The following is a 21,287-nucleotide window of genomic DNA, read 5'->3' on the forward strand; positions in this document are numbered from 1 at the left end:
CACACACAGATTTTTCCTGTTGGGCTCCTCATTCAATTCCGTCATTTTTGTTGTTTTTTGAGTGGTGGAAGTTGTATCGCCGAGTGTATTAGGGATATATGGGATCCGGGACGCGTGCGCTGTTTCGTTGCGCCCATCCGCGAATAATGAATGCTTTCACTTGTCCGCCTGTTTTGGGCTTCGAAAGGGAACTAAGTTATATACCGAGTGGGGGAAGGATTTGTGGAATCGATTATTCGGTTGAGTTTTTGATCAGTAAGTCTCAGTAGCTCTCGGCGAAGTCTACCTCAAAAATATAAGAATCAAGTGTAAGCCTCCGACATTGGTCGAAGATTCATCCAGACTGTAAGGAACCATCCGCAGCTGGTTCGCGTATTATATCCGGTGATTTATCCAACAGTGACAGTCATCATCGAAACACGATGATGATGCAGCATCACACGACAGGCCCCATTTACCCAACACCGTGTCTCCAGACAGGCAGGATCAACAACAGGCCTGCCCTCCCCCATGTCCGGAGCACTAGCGATACTGTCGAGCGGGAACAGTTCTTTCCATTGTGTCACGAAATAAAACCTTCCTGTATATTGCCAACACCACGCGGCAGACAAGTCTCGCGTCTGGCAGGGATCGATTTACACAACTTAGAACACGGCGAACGAAAACAACAAACCGGGAGTCCAAAAGATCATTAAAGACAAAGGAGCAACCAGCGGAGCAAGGTCCTCATGGGCTTTTGAATAAAAGCACTCCGAAGGCCTGGGTCGCGCGGGTGTGGCTATAAAACATTGCAAATAATGGAGCGTCGGCATATGTCCCGGTGGCATACATTAACTGGGAAGAACTGGGGGTCCATCCTACCCCAAATGGAGGACAGTGATCGAAGGAGCGTGGAGCGTTTGTCTGTTTGGCGACGCACTTTCCGGCATTTGTTTTCGGCGATCGCGATTGCCACACTGCTCTCCGTTCTGTCCGTGGTGTGTGTGATTGTGAAACACCCAACAAGCAGAGAGAGGGCCTTGTCGGTATTAATACTGTTTGTTGTTTGCACTGAATGAAGTGCATTCAGTCCGGTGAGTCCGTGGCAGCAAAAATGGAGCACTTGGCTGATGCTGCTGTGTGCTTTGTTTGCTGCAGATGTGCTCTCAGAGTCAGAGGCTTTTTAGTATTTACACAGGAGGATTGGATTAACCCAACAACGCACCTCACAACGCTGAAGAATGGGGGGAGAGTTTAAAAACTGTAAGTGCTACCACCACGTGGTAAGTTTGCGTGGATAACACGAGCCTATCGGTCGGTGGGAACAGTTTTCTACACACCACACTGTTTGGACCAGTTACGAGAGAATGAATGTGACATATCACTTCGGATTTCGCCTCTCCTCGCGCAAACACACCTTTTTTGCGCTACTCGTTTTTCTCCCCACCCTTGTGATGACCCTCGGCGACCGACCGATTTGCCGAGATCGCACATTAAGGCAATATAAATTGAACGGTTCACGAAGCTTACAACCACAACAACGGCTGGTGGAGCGCAGCAGCCAAGCGGCGGTGTACCATTTGGAAGAAGCTGGAGAACTTTGACAGAAGCAGTGAGATTGTGGATGTTGTTTTGCGTGGAGAGGGGGCTCTGTAGTGTGTAGTAGGGAGGCAAGGGCGAGCCGTGCGGGGAGTCCCCGAGAGGTTGCAATGTGAAAACAAATAATTATATGCCATGATGATAATCGTTGAGGCTCATCGTCGTCTACGGAATGTGTGTGCACTGGGTTTTTGCTCCGACTGATTCCGCAGTCTTGTCCTATAATAGATGCCAGTGTCTCGGACCCTAGACATACCCTGCCGAACGTTGGCTCAGAGAGCTCTGCTCCTCGCGCCTCACGGCATGTGTTTCCTTTTGGATGCGGAGATGAAGATGGGCTTAGTATGTCAATGTCTAGTAGGCATCTCTCTAACTCTGACTCCGTGCGAAAGCGAATCGTTCTCGATTCTTCCCGCCACATCTAACGGGCAGCAGCGCGCAGTTTGTAGAGATCCTGTCTAGACCCCCTCCCCGATCAGTCAGGTTAGTGGCGCTAGGCCAGTCGGATACGCGGTGGTAGCCGCACCTTATCTCACAATCCACTAGAGCCCTAGAGCCCCTCGAATCTTGGCTCCGGGGGCGGCGCGTTTAATTTTCGATCTGACCCCGGTCAGGAAATGCCCGCTCACTGATGCGGCTTATTGGCATCTATCTACTCCCGAATACCGCTCCTCGTCAGAGGAGCGTTTTGTTTTTCCTCCCCGCGGGCGTCTTTCTCGTACGGCGTAGTTCTCGCTCCGACAAGACATCGCACCAGTACGATCCTGTTCGATGTACAATCATAACAAGCAGCAGTCGGAAATTATTATGAAAAAAAAAAAAGGTTAGAGGACGATAAGCTTCACTACCAGCAAATGAAGCGAACGCGTCTCTCCCGGCGATGTCAAGTTTGCCGGACGGTTGCGTTAAGGGTGTTCTATCGTTCTTTGTTTTTTGCTAATGCTTCGCGCCTTATAGCCTTATTTGACAGCTCATCAATGTCAGATGGTATTTAGTGGAGAAGAGGACGCCCGGTAGAGGCAGGAGTATGTGTGTGTGTGTGCACCGAAATCGATTGCGCTCGGAATTGCGGTCGTGTCGCGGTCATTGGGCGGCAACCGAGCAGCAAGAAACCTCCTTGACCCCGCAACACATCGTGGTACGATTATCAATGTGCGACTCCCTCCGAACTTTGGCGGGTCTCGTTCTCTCGTTCTCTCGCTGTATTTGGGTGCGGTTTCGGTTATCGCGCCCTCCCCATTACTGCAACGGATCGCGGCGTTGCACTAGCGGTCTGGGTCAAGTAGGTGCTGAGTTGCAATGCTACAAGTCAGTGTTGAAGAAAGCTATATTTAGAGGGCGCTGTTTGCTTTGTAGCGAAGATGTAGTGCTGGATATAAAATCGATTTCTTGTTGGGATGTCTCCCAAAAGTCAGAAGTTGGGATCTATTGGATGCTCCTGAGCTTCCACAAATCTTGGACGCTTGAGTTTGATGTAGCAAACTCTCTCTCCATTGCTGCTATAGTCCACTCTGAGTTATCTCTACTCTGACGTCAAGATTCACCTGCTTGAAAAGTATTATCTGCCAAAAACAGTCATCCACCAACAAACCAAGTCCGACCTTTTTTTTTTTTTTGGTCACAACTGCACAACGCAGGACGAGGGCCCCACACCATCCCTGGGAGGGAGGACTCACAAAACTGCAACTTTGTCTACAGGATATCCCAAAAAACCACAAGACGATTCGTAAATTAATTTCAAGTCAGCACCCGCGCGACACTTAACAAATCCCCGTCGGCATTCTTGTGCCGCATCTTCGTTGCTCGGTGGATGGGAAAGGGATGAATGATACACACACACACACACGCGAGGTTTCGAGGATAGTCTGAAGTGTATCCGCCGTCTTCAGGACTTCACTTCGCCACCTCCCCATCTTCTGCCAGAGAGCTATGAGGAAGAATTCGCTAGAAATTCATCCCCAATATTCCGCACCGTATGCACTCGCGGGCAAAGCAACAAAAAAAAAAGAAGGAAAGCTGGCACCACTGGCGCGACCCTCTCACTAATGACAGTGATTTATTCATTTCATCCTATAAATTTACCAGCAAACTGTCCTTAGATCCTCCCGGCCTTTATCCGTCGGCAGAGCGAAAAATGGCCGTCCCCGCTGCTCTCATGGCACGAGGGTGTGTGGAGCAGCGTTTTTGGGTGAAGAGATACCGCCTCATTGCGCGACCTGTCATGTAAAACATGTGTAAAGCAAATCGCTTCCCCCCCCCCCCTTCCTTCTTACCCTTCCGCTTAGGATTCACCTTCTACTTTTTTAGCCCGTTTGGGTTGTTTTTTTAACTGCACTGCCTGTTTGTTCTGTGTTCCTTCCTCTCTGTGCCCACACTCGCTTATGGCGGATATGGATGCTGCCGCGAGCAATTAGACGTTTACTCGCGACGAACGGTATCGATCGTGTTTTTTTTTTGTGTGTTGCTACCTTGCTTCCTTTCCTTCTTTTACTTTCTTCCCGGTTCATCCCTTTGTCGGCCGTGTACTTCTTGTTAGGTTTAAGGGGCACTGCTGTGCGTTGAACGCACAAATTACGGTGAAAATGATTCGAATACGCGATGAAAAGCTGCATTTGCGACCACGGCCTTAAAAACCATTCTCTACCCCCTTTTTCCCCCCGCCTTACTACCGCCCTCCTTCTCCCCTCCCCCTCTCAACATCCCTTTTCTTGCGCGGAATCGCAAAAATGGCGACCAAACGTAAAGGGAGTTTGTTGTATGGGAGGGGCAGAATGTCGGATGGAGATACATAAATTTAAATCCGTCACCGCGCGCGATCACCGTCATGCAACACGGCGAGGAGCATGAAATGATGCATTCTTCTGCAGCGGATAATCGTCAACTCGGCACGCCTCGCCACACCGGTTTGGTTTTAGCAGGTTGTCTCTCTTTATGTTCTTTTTTTTTTTTTGCTACTAGCTTTTTAAACATTTTAAAGACATAGTAATGGCGCCCATCTGAAGAAAAGGGCGTTTATTTAGAGAGAAAAATATGAAAACATTAAAAAAACATATAAATTTAAAGAAAAATTGAGGAAAACACGTAAACCTAACTAAAAATTGGAGAAACAATTTCAAACGAAAAGAATTAAACAAGAAAAGAGGTAAAACAAAACGAACAAATGCAAAACTGCATCTTCTGCAACGTTGCAGAAGACGAAAAACCGAAAGTAGAAAAAGCAAACATAAAACAACACGTGAAAATTAATGTACGAAAGCAAAAAAAAAAAATATGGCGGCTGGCATAAAAGTGGGGTAAAAACAGCAGCAAACTTCGCACGCACTCTTTCTCTTTCCGTTGCTCCGTTAGTGTAGTGGCTTCTAATTTGTAAAATGTGATTTACAAATTGAATTAATTAAAGCACCGCCAGCATACCAACAAGGGGTGTGTGTGTGTGTGCGCAGCACAAAAAAGGAGAAGAAGAACGCCAAAAACGAGATGACAGGCGAGAAGCTGTGTGGTGCATTTGTAAAAAGCATATGCGGCGACGGAACGTTTAACACACACACAGAGCAAACGGGGTTTACTTCTGGCGAAAATGCGCCATTTTGGGGGTAACCAACTGCTTCTTACTTGCTGATCGTGCTTTGCTGCAGTTTTTGTGCAGCCGTTTGCCAGCAGAAGTGCAGAACTGTAAAAACAACCTCGTGCGTCTGTGGTACGCAAAAAGGAGCGCAAGAAAAGAGCTAGCGAATTTGGGGATTTCCGCGAATTTCCGCGAAACGTGCGTGTATCGTGTGGGTCTCTAACCAAACCCCCCCCCCCCCCCCCATCATTTTTCACTCATGGTTGTGTGTAGCTGCTGCTACCCGGTGCTTGCCTTTTTCCGATTCGAACGATTTAATCTGTCTCTGAGGCCCTTCCTTCTTGGCTCTTCTTTGCTGGTAGATACTAACACACAATCTCCTATTTTGCACTAGTTTATCTGTAAGGGAGAAAATGTGAGGGAAAGGGGGAGGAGGAGGGGGGGGGGCGAATCGGTGAGAAGAGGGGGTGGAGTTGCTAGAGGAAAAGTGCATTCGTTGGTGGCGCGGTTTGTTCAAGGAGAACCAAGAAATTTAATTATCTCCACATACAAGCGCTTGCTCCCCGAGTAAAAAGGGGGGCACCCACACAAACACACACATTACTCTTCTTCTTCACATGCCAGAATCCTCAATTTTGACACCCTTCCCTTACATCAGCAAGTTAGCAATAAAAATGAAATTGACATCCGCAAAAAAATGGAATCGATTCTCAAAAAAATTATGCTTCAAATTCAATTTAACCACAACGTGATTATAATTTCCACCATTTTTGTGATTTTTCCAGCACTTTTCCTTCCTTCAAAACAACCCCTCCCTTCTCCCATCCCAGTTGTGGTTTTGTAATTTGTAAACAAATACGCGAAAGAAATCACAGATGGTGTGCCAACAACTAGCGCTCACGCGCGCCCCCGAAGAACCACACAAAAAAACCCCCACCAAGAAATTAAAATGCGATCGCTTAAGGGATTTTCTAACCCCGTTCGATGCTTCTAATGGGGGGGTGTGAGTGAAATTCAACCCCATCGGCACCGTTACGTGCATTTGACGGCTCCTCCCTGTCTCGGTCGACGGTCTATTTAGCTATTTCAACCATGCGCTTCTTCGCGCTGGACCAAACGCACCAAAGAGCCGCAACGCGCGCGGAGCATTAAAAACATGGTAATAAGCTTGTTTCAAAAAAGGGAAGGAAAAAATCCCCTGATGGAATTATGTTTCTCTCTCCTGCTTCCTGTGTGTCTGTGTGGTTGAGGTACGGAGTTTTCCACCAATGCCCGATGGTACGTTGTTGCGTTATTTATCCAACTTTTTTTTTTTGTATTATTATTTCGGTGCGATTGTTCCTGTTGTAGAGTTGCGCGCTTCACTTCATCTTCACCTTCCCTGGGTGTTTTTGATGATAATTCTGATGATACCCTGGAAGACCCATGAATTCTTTCCCTCGCTCTCTCTCTCTCTCTCTCTCTCGCACTATCGTTCCTGAAGGGACAGGGGATGTGCGCCCCTTTTTTCTGCCCTCTTTCGGGGTGGGATTTGTGTCTGTAATGCCCTGCCGTTTTACTTTATTTTGATACGATGTGTAATTGCATGCCGCGCCTCTCGTCCTGAATCACAAATTTCGTCTCCCTTATTACACGACGATTCACCTTTTGTATCTCTTCAACCGCTCTCTCTCTCTCTCTCGCTTCCCATAGAAATATGGGCGCATCGCAACTTCATACAAGGAGAACCTTTTTCTATCCTTAAGTCCTCCTAGGTTTCTGGGTACTATAAAAAATAGGGCACACACACACACGCACTTTTATTTCGATTTGATTATATTCACACCGCGTAATACCGCGCGAAATACCTTCCGTAACCTGGGCATTCGATTAACATCCCCTTTCTCGCGCGCTGCTTGTTCCCAACAAAACCCCGAAACGGGTCGTCGGAGGGAAAATTGTTACACGACACACACACACACACACGAATAGGATCCTCTCTGGGGATGGTGATGAAAGGAAGGTAAAGCCGGGAAAGCGGGAGGCTACGGGGCGAAAAAGTTGCGGTAGGGCGTCCTGAAACAAAACAAGGATTAAAAGTAAACTGCGACTCTGATGGATTCGGATGGAAATCAAGTAAAGCAACTCTCGCCTCTCGCTTTCAAGCTCAATACGCACACACACACACACAGAGACGGGCGACCAGGGGGGGGTGAAGGAAAATGCAGGAAAAACTCTAAATACCCCTAAAGGATTCTTGCTGACTCTCTGTTTCCTCTATCTTTTTTATATGTTTTAGTTGTATCCCTGTGATAAGTTCTGCTGTTTCGCAGCTGGACGTTCTTTTCAAACGCACACAACGCACGCAACGTGTGCCAAAAAGCAGCTAGGGAAATGATCCAACTCGGCAGTGTTGGAAACCCCTTAGAAAGCCGTAACTGTTACAGTGCCTGCTGACGCTCTGCGCGTTTACGAGATGGGGATTGAATATTAAGGACGAACCACAAAACCAGACACGTTTGACGGGCCTCTAACGAAGTTTGTGTGAAGCGGAGTGTGGCCGGGAAGGAGGGGTGTACGGGGCAGGAAGCAGAGAGGGAAACAGGGAATGGAATATGGCACGGTTGGCCGAGCAAGGATTGGATGATTTGTGTTGTGCTGGAGGCAACCCAATACACAAAACACAAACTCCCTTTTTCCCAATACCTATCACTTTCTCTCTCGCTGTGTGTTAATATGAAAGGAAGAAAATGGAAAATGGGAGTTTTTCTCGGTGAAACTGGGGGTTCTTAGTACAGGAAGCGCACAGGAATAAGGGCGACAAAAATGCGCGCTCGAAACAGGACACGAAAGTAAGGCTTGATCGATAAAAAGAAAATGGCGACCCAAACGTCGTGTGCGAGAGGGTGGGGAGGGAGGGGGGTTTCATACCCGTGTGTGAGAGTGGGTGGTGTGTGCGCATGCCAGCGCGCACATTTTTTCTCCCCAATTTCGTTTTCGAAGGTAAGGTAGGAAGAAACAGAAGGGTAGTTGTTGATGGGATTTTATTCCTGTTTTCACCTTTTCTACGAAAAAAGAAAAAAAACATTTGGAACTGTGTGGATAAGAAGAAGCAGTCGAAGTCGTGCAAGGAAAACCGGGAGAGATTTTCGAAGGAAAGCGATTTCCTGTTTATAGTTAAGAAAACGGACGAGAGAGGGAGAAAGAAAGAGCCACGCGTCTACTTAATGACACGTTCATTCATCTTCCTGTTGCGATTGAAGTTTATCCTTTCCTGCCTTACTTACACAGCCACTGAATATGATATTTTCCATAAAGGGAAAACTCTCTCTCACACACACACACGCACACACGTGCAAAGATTCCTCCTCAATTTGGGAAATAGCTGTTTAAGCAGAGGGTCGAAGCAAATATTTCAACTATTCCCTAACGAACACCTTTCCCCGAGAGCAAAGGTAAACCGGTGGACGACACCAAGTGACTTTCCCTTCAATTTTCCAAACCAAAAGATAATCACTTTACCGCGGCGCTGTCACCGCGGACAACAATAACAGTGAAAACTGTCACCTCCGGGAAGGCGTGCGATCACAATCCCGACCTTTTCTTACACCGGCGGTCGCACCCAAATACCTACACACGAACGCGCCGGGGAACAATTCAAAGGGATAGCAGAACACTCGTGTACCGCCCACACCCGAATACACCCCTCTTCCGAGGACAAACCATTGATGAGCCATTAATTATAACCGTGGCACGCTTTTGCCATCAGCGCGAGGTCGCGCTACTTAACCCGATGTTCTCACTCCACTCGCCCGTATTCGGGAAACACCACACCTAATGCTCCTCCTGGCAGTAATGCACCCGATCATCACAAATCACCTTTAACATCCCTGCGAAGGGAGGGGGGTTGATCGCGCGAGCGAAGTCTTGAAAGAATATGTCAAGGCCGACATTCCACAACAGACGGTACATCGCTTAACGTTTGCTGGGAGGAACAATGCTTTTTCGGAAGTTTGCTCGCTCAAAACGATAAATACTGTAAGTTAATGAGATTCATTGCTGTGGAAGAGGTGAGCTACCCTCCCGGGCTGATGTCTCGTTAACTGAGGTCGCGGTGTGCCAGCGGCTGTAGGGGGGGAACGGGCACCAGACATCTTGGGCTCATTAAAATCTTCACACCGACGGAGAATTGTTGGGTCCCTTATCGGGATGGCTGGGCTCTTCAAAGAAATGTCGAAAACAAATGTTAGTCAGGATTTTAAAAGAGTTCTCTGAGTATTTACGGCAAGTCTCTTTTTTAAATGAATGATTCTCGATTCTACAAATTATTTGGTTTGGGCCTCACCAATCTCTCAAGTCAAGTAGCTGCTTTGTACCGTACCACTCACATGCACACGTCGACCATCGATTGGCTTACTAGACTTGCAAATACCATGGTAGTTGGTTAGTTTGTCCCCACTTCGGAGGAACGACGAATGGCGATCCGAAAGTTTATAGCTTAAGGCTCTAAAAGTTATCGCCCTCAGAAGCGATAATAATCTCTGTGCGCATAATATGTGCAAGAAACTAGACATTCGAAGTCGAAATTTTGTTGAAGGTAGAAAAAAAAACTTAAGTTCTACACGCATCTCATAAAAAAAGGCCAAAAAGAAGACAGCTCTATGTAGCTTCTTGCTACAACTTCTACCGAGTTCCACAATTCCAGGAAGATCAGAGTTGTGTACATATGCGAACGCGCGCGCACCCTTACATTACAATTTCAATACGGTCAGAGCGAACTGGCGCCGTATAATACCTACAGCGCACCATCGAGTGGGGACCTCCACCGGCAGAAGCAAGCAATCGGAGGGAAATGTAGATTAAATGGCCCTGATGCTCTTCTCGCCGAGCGCAAGTGCAGCGAGCCGCGAAACCAGCCAGACACTGGTACACAGACGCAGAATTAAAAAAAAAAAAGAAACCCACCCATGTAACAATCGACGCTACTGTACTGTGCGAGCCCCCCCCCCCCCACCAAAACGCATGATGTGTGTCGCCTCTTCTGGTTGTGTCCCGTGCAGAACAGAAGGGAAGCAAGAGATTTGGCGCATGTCAGCATCAGGACGCGGCGTAAGTTTTTAGCGAAACACTGCTCTGTGTCCCCACAGCTTCTAGCGTTTGACGAGAGACGTTGCGATATCTTTAGCAATGTTTGACATTTGGCATCAGATAGCTACTACGAATGCTTTCCGTCCAGTGTATGTTGGGTCCGCAAATCTCGGCTACTTGATTCCAGCTTATCGCCGACCGATTAAGCGAACCTGTATGAGATGTCTAGCTCCTCTAATCGTTTCGCTTGATGCAGATTTCCATCGACCCCAATAAACACACAACCAGGCAACTGCCGCCAGTTGCGGTGAAAATCTCCGCACAGAAACAAAAAAAAAAGAACAGGACACGAACGAACAGAATAAAACGGTTTGCTCTTAAAGGATATTTGCTCCTAGACGGCTACTAAACGAGCGCGCTACAAAATCACCTCATTTTGCTGCGGTTGAACTGCACTGAATGCAACTCAATCAGCGGTTAAATAAAAAAAAGGAAGCCTCGAGGCATCATTCGCCCATAGAACCAACAGAAGAGAGGGATGTGAAACAAAAAAAAAAATCTTCCCTATGGGACGCGAAAAAAAAATTCTGCTCAATTGTTTTCCGTTCACTGCCCCTTCCCACCTACTTCTTGCAAATAGCCACGCTTTTACTCGTTTTAATTTTCCCATTCAGCTTAATTTGGACGAATTTCCTGTTCTGTTTCCACCCCCTGTTTTATACTTCACCAACGGAGATCGCATTCATTGCGATAATCAGGAGCAGGGATTCGAATGCAATTAAATGGTTAAATTATAAAGCGAGAATGGAATACCATCCAGGCGCCTTCGCTGTATATTTGGGCTGGGCTCTTTTTATTCCCCCCACCCGACCGTAACGAGACACACCTGACATCAGAAGGAAAATCCTTCCCGTGTGGCTTTGTGGGGTGGGCGACGGGCGTTTAATGATACCAAGTGCGCGCAGCATGTGCCATTGTTCATTTGGCGGGCGCGTTAGCGAAGATTGGAGACCACCTTGATTACCGCCTGCGCATATTACGCCCCTTTTTGCGCAACCGGGAAAGATTGCTTTTCTTGGGTGGTTGCAATTTTTTTTCCCCTCGTCCCGGCTGTTCTTATTTTTCACATACCACAAACGGGGTATGTAGCACTTGACACAATGGAAATTTTTGGGAAGAAAAGCGCAATCATAGCGCACCCGAAACACAATTCGTACCGGGGGTGGAACGTGGCCCTAACAACCATCGTTCAAACGCAATTAAGTTGCGCTCGTTTCATAACTCCATAAAAAGGAAGGGGTACCCCGGTACAAGCGTACGAGGTAAGCCAATTAGGCGATCGAGAGGGAAATAGTGGAATGCTTTCCCCTCTATATTAAATACACGCAACCATCTCATCTATGATTGTCTCCAGATTTTAGCATCGTTGCTTTAAAGCAAAACCTTCAATTACCGACCCCAGGGGGGCGTGAGGCGGCGATGAGTTTTGGAAAGAATAAAATCAAAGCGAACCTACAAAATTGATGACGTCCAACACCCGGAGGTACGTCAAATATCTCACACAGCAAAAAGGGAAATTGTAGAAGGAGCAACAGAATAAAAAAAAAAAACACTCCCGCCCGAAGGCTTCCACCAACCATCCGGTGCGGTGTACCGGCGTCCCGCCGTCCCGACCGGGTTTAGGCCACAAAGGATTCAGAAAATCCATTTACAACTCTCCGGGCGTTTTGTGGATACCCGGAGGCGATGAAATGTTTTGTGGTTTTTTTGAATTCTTGTGTCCCGGGGGTTGCGGTACACGGGGCATACGGCCGAGCACAAAAACCCGAAGTCAACCGCAAATTATTCAATAAAAGACGCGTGCGCCAAAACGCACGCCACTAGAGCTTAGCCCCGTGTGGCACACACATACAAACCGTTAGTTTCCGGGATTGTTCTGTGGGAACGAGTGTGTGTATGTGTGTGCAATTGGAGCAAAAAGGATTCGCTTTTGAGTGCCGACACCTTTGGTTGGGTGTCCTTTTATCACATTGAGAAGGACCGTGTGCGGCTGGAAGACGGATTGCTTCAGGTGCAAGATGGCATTGGTTGGATGTGGGTAACGTTACTTGCTTTTTTGCCGGGATGATGCAGTGTCCTACAAAAGAATAAGTTTGTTTAGCATCACGGTTTATCAAAGAGATATTACTTTTGAATGATAAACAACTTACAAGAGACGATTCTGCATCCACGAACGCCATGAAAACGAGTTAGAATAAGGCTTCAAAGTACAACACTGGTACACAACACAACTACAAATAGGAAAATGTTTTTTTTGTATCAAATTCTACACAAATAGTTACATTATCCACACAAATTCTATACTACATTTATTAATTACACAAGCGCTTATATCGGATGTTAGTATGTTAGTTGTGCTTTGTGTTTATTTATAAACACAACATTCTTGTCTAGTTTGACGTTTGTTGTTGTACCTGATTTTGCAGTGATCGAGTGATAAGGATAAACACAGCAAAAAAAAAAACATATTCAAATGCAATGTCGCGCAAAAAACGATCGTTGAAAAACATAACATTTATGTGATTTACATGGTTTCGATTTCGCAATGGTAGCAAAAAAATAAAACAAATTATTTAACAGTTTTTTTTAAAAGCCTTAGCAGCTTTTAAAAATTCGAGAAACATTTTATCGTTACGAAAAATTATACTGAAATTTTATTAAAAAGATGTACAAAGAATATTTCTTTACTGAATTCTTCTTAGGCATTGATGTGTCTGTTTGGCTACTCTGGCAAAAACTGGTAAGTTTACCTCCACCCAGAAAAAAGGCCTAAAACAATACGCCTTAATCTATGCAATAGCATACCACACAAGTTATATCGCCTAATCCATCGTCGATAATCCAAATCCGCATGTCAATCATATTGTCAACCAAACCGACAATGCGCACGCTCACACACACACACTCACAGGCTGTTTCGCTAGCAGAGGAGATTACACACTATTAAAAATACAGCACTAAAGTAAAAGGACACAGCGTCCAAAAACAAAGCTAAATAAACATCACCGACTGTGCCCCGCTACATGCTGTAATACATAGGGAGAGTTGTTATTTTCTATTTTTCCTGCGTTTTTTTCCTTCCTGATACAACCAAATGAAGAAAGAAAGGAAAACTAATTAAGTAGCAAATTGTTGTTACAGCTCGCGTAATACCTTGCGACAACATCGTGTGCCGAAACGCAGTGCCAACAATCACTGAAGGGGAAAATGAACGAAGAAAACCAAAAAAAAAAAGGCCGGTACACCGTCCCATAGATCTGCACGAAGGCGCGTATTCGATCCCTTAGATCGATCCTTTGACTGTCGGCAAATTAGCGCCGCCAGATGCCGTGGTGCACACACGCACTGGTTTTACTGGGATTTCGATCGGGCAAAAGGTTTGTGCTAGTTGCAGTGTGCAAACAGGGGACAAGATTTTACCAAAAACTCTACACTAAAGCAATGCACAGAGAGGAAAAATGTGTGGAGTTTTGTGTTTTTCTTTAATCGAAAACATCTCCACAACATGCTGTACTCCCCCCTGCTTTTCGCTGCCTGTGTTCATTCAAATGCTTCTTCTGTTTTACTGTCGATCCTTCGATGCGCACTGTTAAACTTGAGTTACGATCATGTTGTTCCATATATGTCTTTTTTCTCGTTATTATTATTTGCTTCCGTTCTCGTCCATGAAAGAAAAAAAACAACTTCAAATAGTACCGACCTGTTCGATGACATTTTTTATCGCGCCCTCAACACCGCCCTTCCTTTTCCAGTAAAATAGCATCACCGAAAACCCCGAAAGATTCTATCGGGCGTTTGAGCCCAATGTCACACACTTCCAAGAAAGCGAGTCATTGCTTGCGGTTGTCGTGACACGCCACGTCCGGGACAAAATTGGAGCACAAGTTGCTGGGCTACGGGATACTTTTGCTACAACATTTTTGCAGCATTTGTATCTTTGGTTATCCGAGATGAATAGACACCGAGCACACGTTGCTGGCAGATGAGTGAGATATCCCGTTTCTTCTCTCCACTCCAAACCGTTCGACAAGGTCGGCATCTCGTTTGAATATTTAGCACGAGAATAATGGTCGGTGTGTTTCGGTGTGAGGGAAAAGTTCAAGTTCGAGTTCGGAAATGAGATACAGATGGTGGCGCGGATATACGCGGTCCCGGCCGAACAACAATGTGGTACAAATCTGGGTTTAGGGAGTTTGACATTTAGTACCCCAACGGAGCCGAGAAGCAGGATGAGATTGATGAGTTTTGGAGAATTTGGATGATTTGTTCGCTTTGACTGGATTTTAGCCATTAGGTCGTTTATCGATGTTGAATAAAGCGTTCTCCATATATTATAAATTAATTAGCTAAATATTATTCGCTCAAGATGCTTATGGAAACCTTGTTTGCTTGTTATCAAATGTTGACAACGTACAGATTTATGCAATCCGCATTTCTACGGTATAAAGATTTGATGCAACAATTTTCCAATATATTCCTTCCACTTACTCCAAAAATCAATTCAACTCCAACAGCTGTTTCTTGGTGACCCGTAACATAAAAACCGAAACAGGATAATAAATTCTTTCACAAGCTCCCTCCCAAAAAATCAGCTCAGGGGCGATGACACTGATTTGTCAAAATGCAATGCGATCAGGAGTTGGAGATAGTGGGGTGATGTCCTCACTGATTTTCTCCATTTTTTTCCAAACACAGTCAATAGGAGTAGTGGAAAGTATGCGCATCTTAATTACTTTCTAAGCTTTGAAGTCCACTTCCAATGTCATCCGAGAGGGAGAATCAGGTTCATCCAGATGTTACTATCTACCTTCCAACTATGAAAAGAAACAATCCCCATATACAGAACACATTTTCACATTGAAACATTTTTTACCGTTTCGCAACAAATAATTCTATCAAAACGTCTTCTTCCTGAACGTTCCCATCTTCAAAAAAGTGAGTGTACTTTGGAATTCTTTGGAATGCCTGTCCCATGCAGAAGCCAGCGGGGCTTCGGAATCTTTTCCCTTCCGCTGGTGAAGGTGAAAACGCAGAAGGTCACACACGCGAACTCAACCAAAGCGGCGCAAAAATCCTTCGAGCGCATCCCATCCCTTTCCTCTTCGGGGGCTCCCCCCTAAAGGAACGCATCATTCGTATACGGAATGGTACATGTACGCATTGATGGTTGAAACCGCATACCGAATATACTGTTCTATGGCACCATCAAGCTAGGAGAACAACGAGGGGAGGAAGGATTTTTCGTTAACTTTTTTTCCCCTATGTTCTCATTTCCGCACCGAAGTTACGCGATGCCAGATGTCAGATGAAGAGGATCCTTCATCTGTCAGTCGCAGGATGCAAACAGTGTAGAATATCCTTGCTGTAGCTTTTCCCTGTCTCTCTTTATCTCTCTCTTGCCCTTTCTGAACAAAAAAAAAAAGCTAGAATTGCGCTGACTTTCAATCGTGGTTTTACCCCCCTACATGTAGAGAGACCGGTGAAAATGGTATATCTCATCCGCGCGGCGTTGCGGATTTGATGCGCTCCGTTCAACCGTGAAACACTATCCATCTCGCTCACCTCGGCTGTCGTGTTGCTCTGTCTCTTAGGGCGCCGTTTCTGGACGTGCTCATCCCTTCCTGGTATCTCTTCTATGGTGGGATTGTGGTGTTATCCCTACACCGGTGAACTGGCAAGCGAGAAGATGGTAGGCAAAAACACACCAACTCCATGATAATAATGTTTGCGGCGCGACCTCATTGTATGGTTTGCTTTTTTGTTTTGTTTCGCTTTACGAAATGGTTATGCTTCACCTCTCGCCAACTGTTTACACTGTCAATGGTTTTGGAACCGACGGTTTGCGGTTTTAGAAGCCTCCGGCAGTAGCAAGGTACGCGCCATTTTGCAGATCCTGATGGTGTTGTGCCAAAGATACATTTTTGGTCCGTGGATTTGGAAAAAAAATCATTTTTCTCCAGCTTGCTCGTAAAATGGAAACAAAATACCAAAATGCGTCATAGAGCATCAGTACAAAATTTTGAAGAAAACAAAACTCTTGCTTACCACGATTGAATCGACTCAATGCGTTGTAATACTCATCGCATGCTTCCCGCCAATCAAGTGTGGACAGTTCATCCGAATTAAAGCGCACACAAATCATCGCTTCCTTTTCTAACACACGGGAACACATATACGCTACGCACAATTTTTCAACGTGCCTCAAAAGGGCCTCTCGGAAAAGAAAGAGAACACCATCCGAAAAAAAAGGTGATATGATGAACCGATACAATCGTGCACACCGGACGAAAGGTGAGATAAAAATCGCTCAACCTAGCTCGTGCGCACACGCGAAATAAAGACAGAAAACAACGCTTTTTCTCCTTCCCCGAAACCGAGCACCGAGCGAGACCGAACGATAAGCAACAGTGAACGTACCCCCTTCACGTGTACACGCTCTGCTGCGAGTGAAGAGACGCACACGCTCTCCCGCTGAAACGCACCGAAAGTTGGTTCGCACACCTTTACACACTTCTCGGGAAAATTGTATTCATCGGTAGCACCCTTGTTTTCATGGCGCGTTTCGAAGGTTTCTAACCTAAGAAAATATCGGGAATTCTATTCACCGCGGTAGCACCCTTGTTTTCATGGCGCGTTTCGAAGGTTTCTAACCTAAGAAAAGATCCAGGAATCGAATGGACGCCGAACAATACAATTTTGCCGGGAAAAAAATTGTTTGCCGAACGAGAATCGCGTTCTGCACGCAGTTTTTTTCTATGATGATGGAAATTCAAGAAAAAATCGAACAAAGTATGAAAATTGTGATATTATTGGAAATACGGAAACACAAAATAGATGGTATGATCATTTCCAGCACACCCTGGTGCTTATTTAGGGTGATTCAATATAGGTTATGATCATCTTCATATTGGAAAGCAATTAAAAAATTTGTACTCACTGCGTTTCGGTGCCAAAGAGAGCAAAGTTGCTTTTAAGGGCTACAGTACTGTGGAATGAAAAAAAAAAAAGAAGTGCAAATGGATAAGGAAGGGTCTGAAAATGGCACCCTTCTTTCTAGCGAAAGGACAAACTCATGTCACACTCACCCTTTAGTTTTAGCGTGCATCCTGATCTACCGGCAAAACTAATACTGCACCACGATTCACTCCACTGAACACTACGCAGTAATACATCACTTTAACTAATTAACACTTTAATTTAAAGTAAAACCACACACACTGCACCAACTCAGAGTTCTACCTTGCACGCTCGCGCAGCAAGACATGCGTGCCGCACTCGCTAAGAACCAGCGCAATAATGAGGCAATGTGACTGGAGGCAAATTGGAGCAATGGCACGCGCCACGATATGACAGGTAGAGATGGGCGGTGTAAGTTTGAAAATGACGTTTTGCTAATCCGTTCCGCTCCGGTTGGTCGGTTGGAAATATTAAAAATTGCAATCAAAGCTCGTTTTTTCGCTGTTTTGGGATGATGGTTGGTAATTTATCCAATTTGCATGAGTTGCAAAAATTTTCCTTATCTATTTGCGTGCATAGATTCGCATTTGAAAGGATTTTTTTCAAATTTCGTTTTTTTTTTAAATTTAAATTCGTATTGTATAACGTGGTATGTGTGTGTGCTGCATGTGCACGAACAATCGTGGGTAAACGACAGCACACCAGACCGATCATTTTAATTATATTTTTTCGATCTGTTGCTGTGACCTACCCCGCATTTTTTATTGGCAATTTATTTTGTGTTCCAATTCATTTGGAATATTTTGCTTATTTTCCTCTATCGCGTGATCCACCGTTCAAGGTTAGGGAGCGCTCATCTTGCAAGACATTTTGCTCCAACCCAACGTGTCCACCGCGGTGCGCCCGGATATCTAGTCGCCCCGTAGACATCTTTGCAGCAAGTGCACGGGCCCGTCACACGACACCCCGGCTCGTTCCGTGGCTTTGATCTTGCTACGCACGAACACCGACACCGTCGGCAATTTGCTAAGCGGCCGCCGCAATGCTACGGATTCGCATTTTACGCCGACGTAAGTTCATTAGGGAAATTGATTTATGGCCGTACGGTTCATCGCCCCGTTTCCACGAGACGCACTGACGCACCCGGTTGACCGGTGTCCTGTTACTGCTGTGCCGGGTGGAGTCCCACCACCTTCCGGGTGTGTGTGTGTAGCATTATTATTGTGTTGTTATGTGAAGGCTTCGGGTGTCTTGAAAACCGTGGAAAATCTGGAGCAAATTCTGCTTAGCGAGTATAACCAACCCTTGCCCACCATAGTTCGCACAAGTGACCCCGATTGGGGTACGCTGTACGGGCAGCTTCCGGGTCACGAACTGGGCATCCGGTTTCAATGCTCGCAACTAATCAAGGGGCGTTGATAAATTACGTAACGCTCGAGGGATAAGGAGGTGGTGGGGGGGGGGGAGAGAGAGAGGATTTGCCCTCTAGTGTTATGGTCTTGATGAACGTCAAAAAAAAAAATGTCAAAGGATATTCCAGTCAAAAAATTCTTCTATTAGCGTTACGTAATCCATGGACAGACTCTCATCGTTTTCTTCTGATCTCTTTCTCTTCCGCCCCATCACAGAAAACCAGGCGCAGCAGTACGGGGAGGTGAATCAGCTTGGTGGTGTGTTTGTGAATGGCCGACCACTCCCGAACAGCACGCGAATGCGGATAGTGGAGCTAGCACGTCTCGGGATCAGACCGTGCGACATCTCCCGCCAGCTGCGGGTGAGCCACGGGTGTGTGTCGAAGATACTGGCCCGATATCACGAGACCGGTTCGATACTGCCGGGAGCGATTGGTGGATCGAAACCGAGGGTCACCACACCGAAGGTGGTAACGTACATCCGGGAGCTGAAGCAGAAGGATCCGGGGATCTTCGCCTGGGAAATACGGGACCGTCTGCTGTCGGATGGGGTGTGCGACAAGAATAATGTCCCGAGCGTGAGTTCCATTTCGCGCATCCTGCGCAATAAGCTCGGCAACCTAGCCCACCATCATCACCATCACCCGCACCATCCGCACGCCGGTACCGGTGGTGGTGGCGGTGCACATACACCGCACGCACCAGCACACCTGTACAATTCGATCTATCCCTCCTACCCGTACACGGCCGGTTCGCTCAAGTCGGAGATGTCCTGCGGTGGAAGTCCATCGCCACCGACCGGTGCGACACCGATCCGTAGCCCGCACGCTCACTGTCCCTGGCCGTCGTCCCACTCCGTCACCGACATACTGGCGAACGTGCACCATCAGGCAACGGTCGCTGCCCTGCGCAACGGTGGCACACCTACCTCCCAGTGTCACACCACCCCACCGCCAACGTCCGTCGGTGGTCAGCTGATGGGTGGGGGCGGTGGTTCGATGAACGGTACCACCACGTCCTCGTCGGCGTCCGCGGCGGCTGCGGCAGCGGCGGCCGCTGCAGCTGCTGCCGCTGCCGCCGGTAATGCGGCGGTCGCGATGCATCAGCATCACCATCATCATCACCACCACCAGATGCAGGAGTCCGTGTCGCCGCAGTCACCCAACTCGTACAACTACTACATGTACCTGCAGAGTGGCGGTATGCATCACGGTGGGTTGGCCAGCGCGTCCGGCTTATAGGTTCCTTTCTTTACCCGTGCGTCCGAGGAGCGTGTGGAAGGAGGGCGGCAGTAACGCAGTCATCCGCCATTCCCGGATATCATCCCAACCCGGCAAATGTCCTAGCAGAGCGAGTCTCCATATCGTGACACGTGTGTGTGTGTATGTGTGTGGTCGAGCACGTGCTAATGCGCTAACACTAGTTTGCTAAGTTTAACGATTAGAGATAGCAGAATCGCTTAATTTAACACGCGCTAACTTACTCGTAAGGCTTTTGTTTGTTTGTTAACATTTTCGAATTCTGATCGCGGCCAAATCCATAACCGACAGTCGGTCCAATTTTATCACTACAGTTCAGTATGCTTTGGCTTTGTTTTTAGAACACTAACTCAGCTTTCAGGGTTTGGTTGCAAAAAATAAAACTTGCAGCCGTTTGGGAGGATCGCAACCCCGACGGGTGCAAGGTTGTGGCCGGTAAATCTTAAAACTAACAACAACAAAACATGGAAAACTAAAGTACAAAACGCAAATGAGGAACAATTTCACTCGACAGGGAGAGCGAGCTTGAGCTTGGTGAGATGTTAGATGGGAGAATGTAGAGACAAACGAACGAATGATGCAAGGATATTCAGGAGGAGTACGTATATTAGAATGAAAAATCAATCGGTGAGCAATCTTATGAATGTCGACAGCAAGTCCTCTTAGTATGCACAGCGATCGCCAATAATAATAGCACCATTTTTATGTCCGCTTTTCAAATCCAATTTTAATACTTGTACTAGGCATAAGTTTGCCAAATTCTGGTAGAACGATCATCAGCTACTAAACTATCCGTAGCATCTTGATTTGTATTTTGTTAAAAGGAATTATCAATTTTTATTTTATGATAACAATAACCGGAACGCTTTTCCAATATATTTCAAAATGACAACTGGCTTCACAATCTCATTATGACCTGTTGTCCAACAGCTTGTGGTCTTATGTTATTAGCGGTCATTTTTATGAGTTTTTTTTTATTCTAAAGTCAAACACGCTCGTGGTGTGTACAGAATGCAGCTCCATAACTCTAAAATGATTGTTTTCAAAGTGTTGTTTTTGGTTTCAACCCTAACATTGCCACCATTTGTAACCCAGTTTCAGTGCAGCTTTTCGGTCGGCCAGAGACGGATGGGGTTTGGTACCAACCGTGCACTCGTTCAGTAGGGTGTAAGATTTCTGACCAGATGATGCGCTAACGAACGCACCGAGCACGCAGCAGCATTGCATTGTGCAAAACCGTGGATGTCCGGGCAGGCTCCAGGGAACAAAGGGTAAACAAAAACCGAAAACCGTGACCTCAAAGTATGTAACCGGCAAACCTTATGAAGCGTAAACGCAAACTAGAGTGCAAAAACATATAAAACTTTAAACCGGGCTCACCCGCTAGCG

At 46.4% G+C, this 21,287-nt stretch overlaps 2 protein-coding genes across 2 annotated transcripts in view; both read left to right on the forward strand.

The window, feature by feature from the left end:
• Positions 1-21,287, forward strand: part of LOC126560414 (uncharacterized) — a 202,368-nt gene that overhangs the window by 70,450 nt on the left and 110,631 nt on the right. The window lies entirely within an intron of this gene.
• Positions 18,270-19,906, forward strand: LOC126562927 (paired box protein Pax-1-like). The gene is made up of 2 exons (XM_050219533.1): positions 18,270-18,297; positions 18,856-19,906. The coding sequence occupies exons 1-2, from the start codon at positions 18,270-18,272 to the stop codon at positions 19,878-19,880; spliced, it is 1,053 nt and encodes a 350-aa protein (XP_050075490.1). The 3' UTR covers positions 19,881-19,906.

This window comes from Anopheles maculipalpis, chromosome X, assembly GCF_943734695.1.
Source record: "Anopheles maculipalpis chromosome X, idAnoMacuDA_375_x, whole genome shotgun sequence".
In the NCBI taxonomy this organism is placed as follows: domain Eukaryota; kingdom Metazoa; phylum Arthropoda; class Insecta; order Diptera; family Culicidae; genus Anopheles; species Anopheles maculipalpis.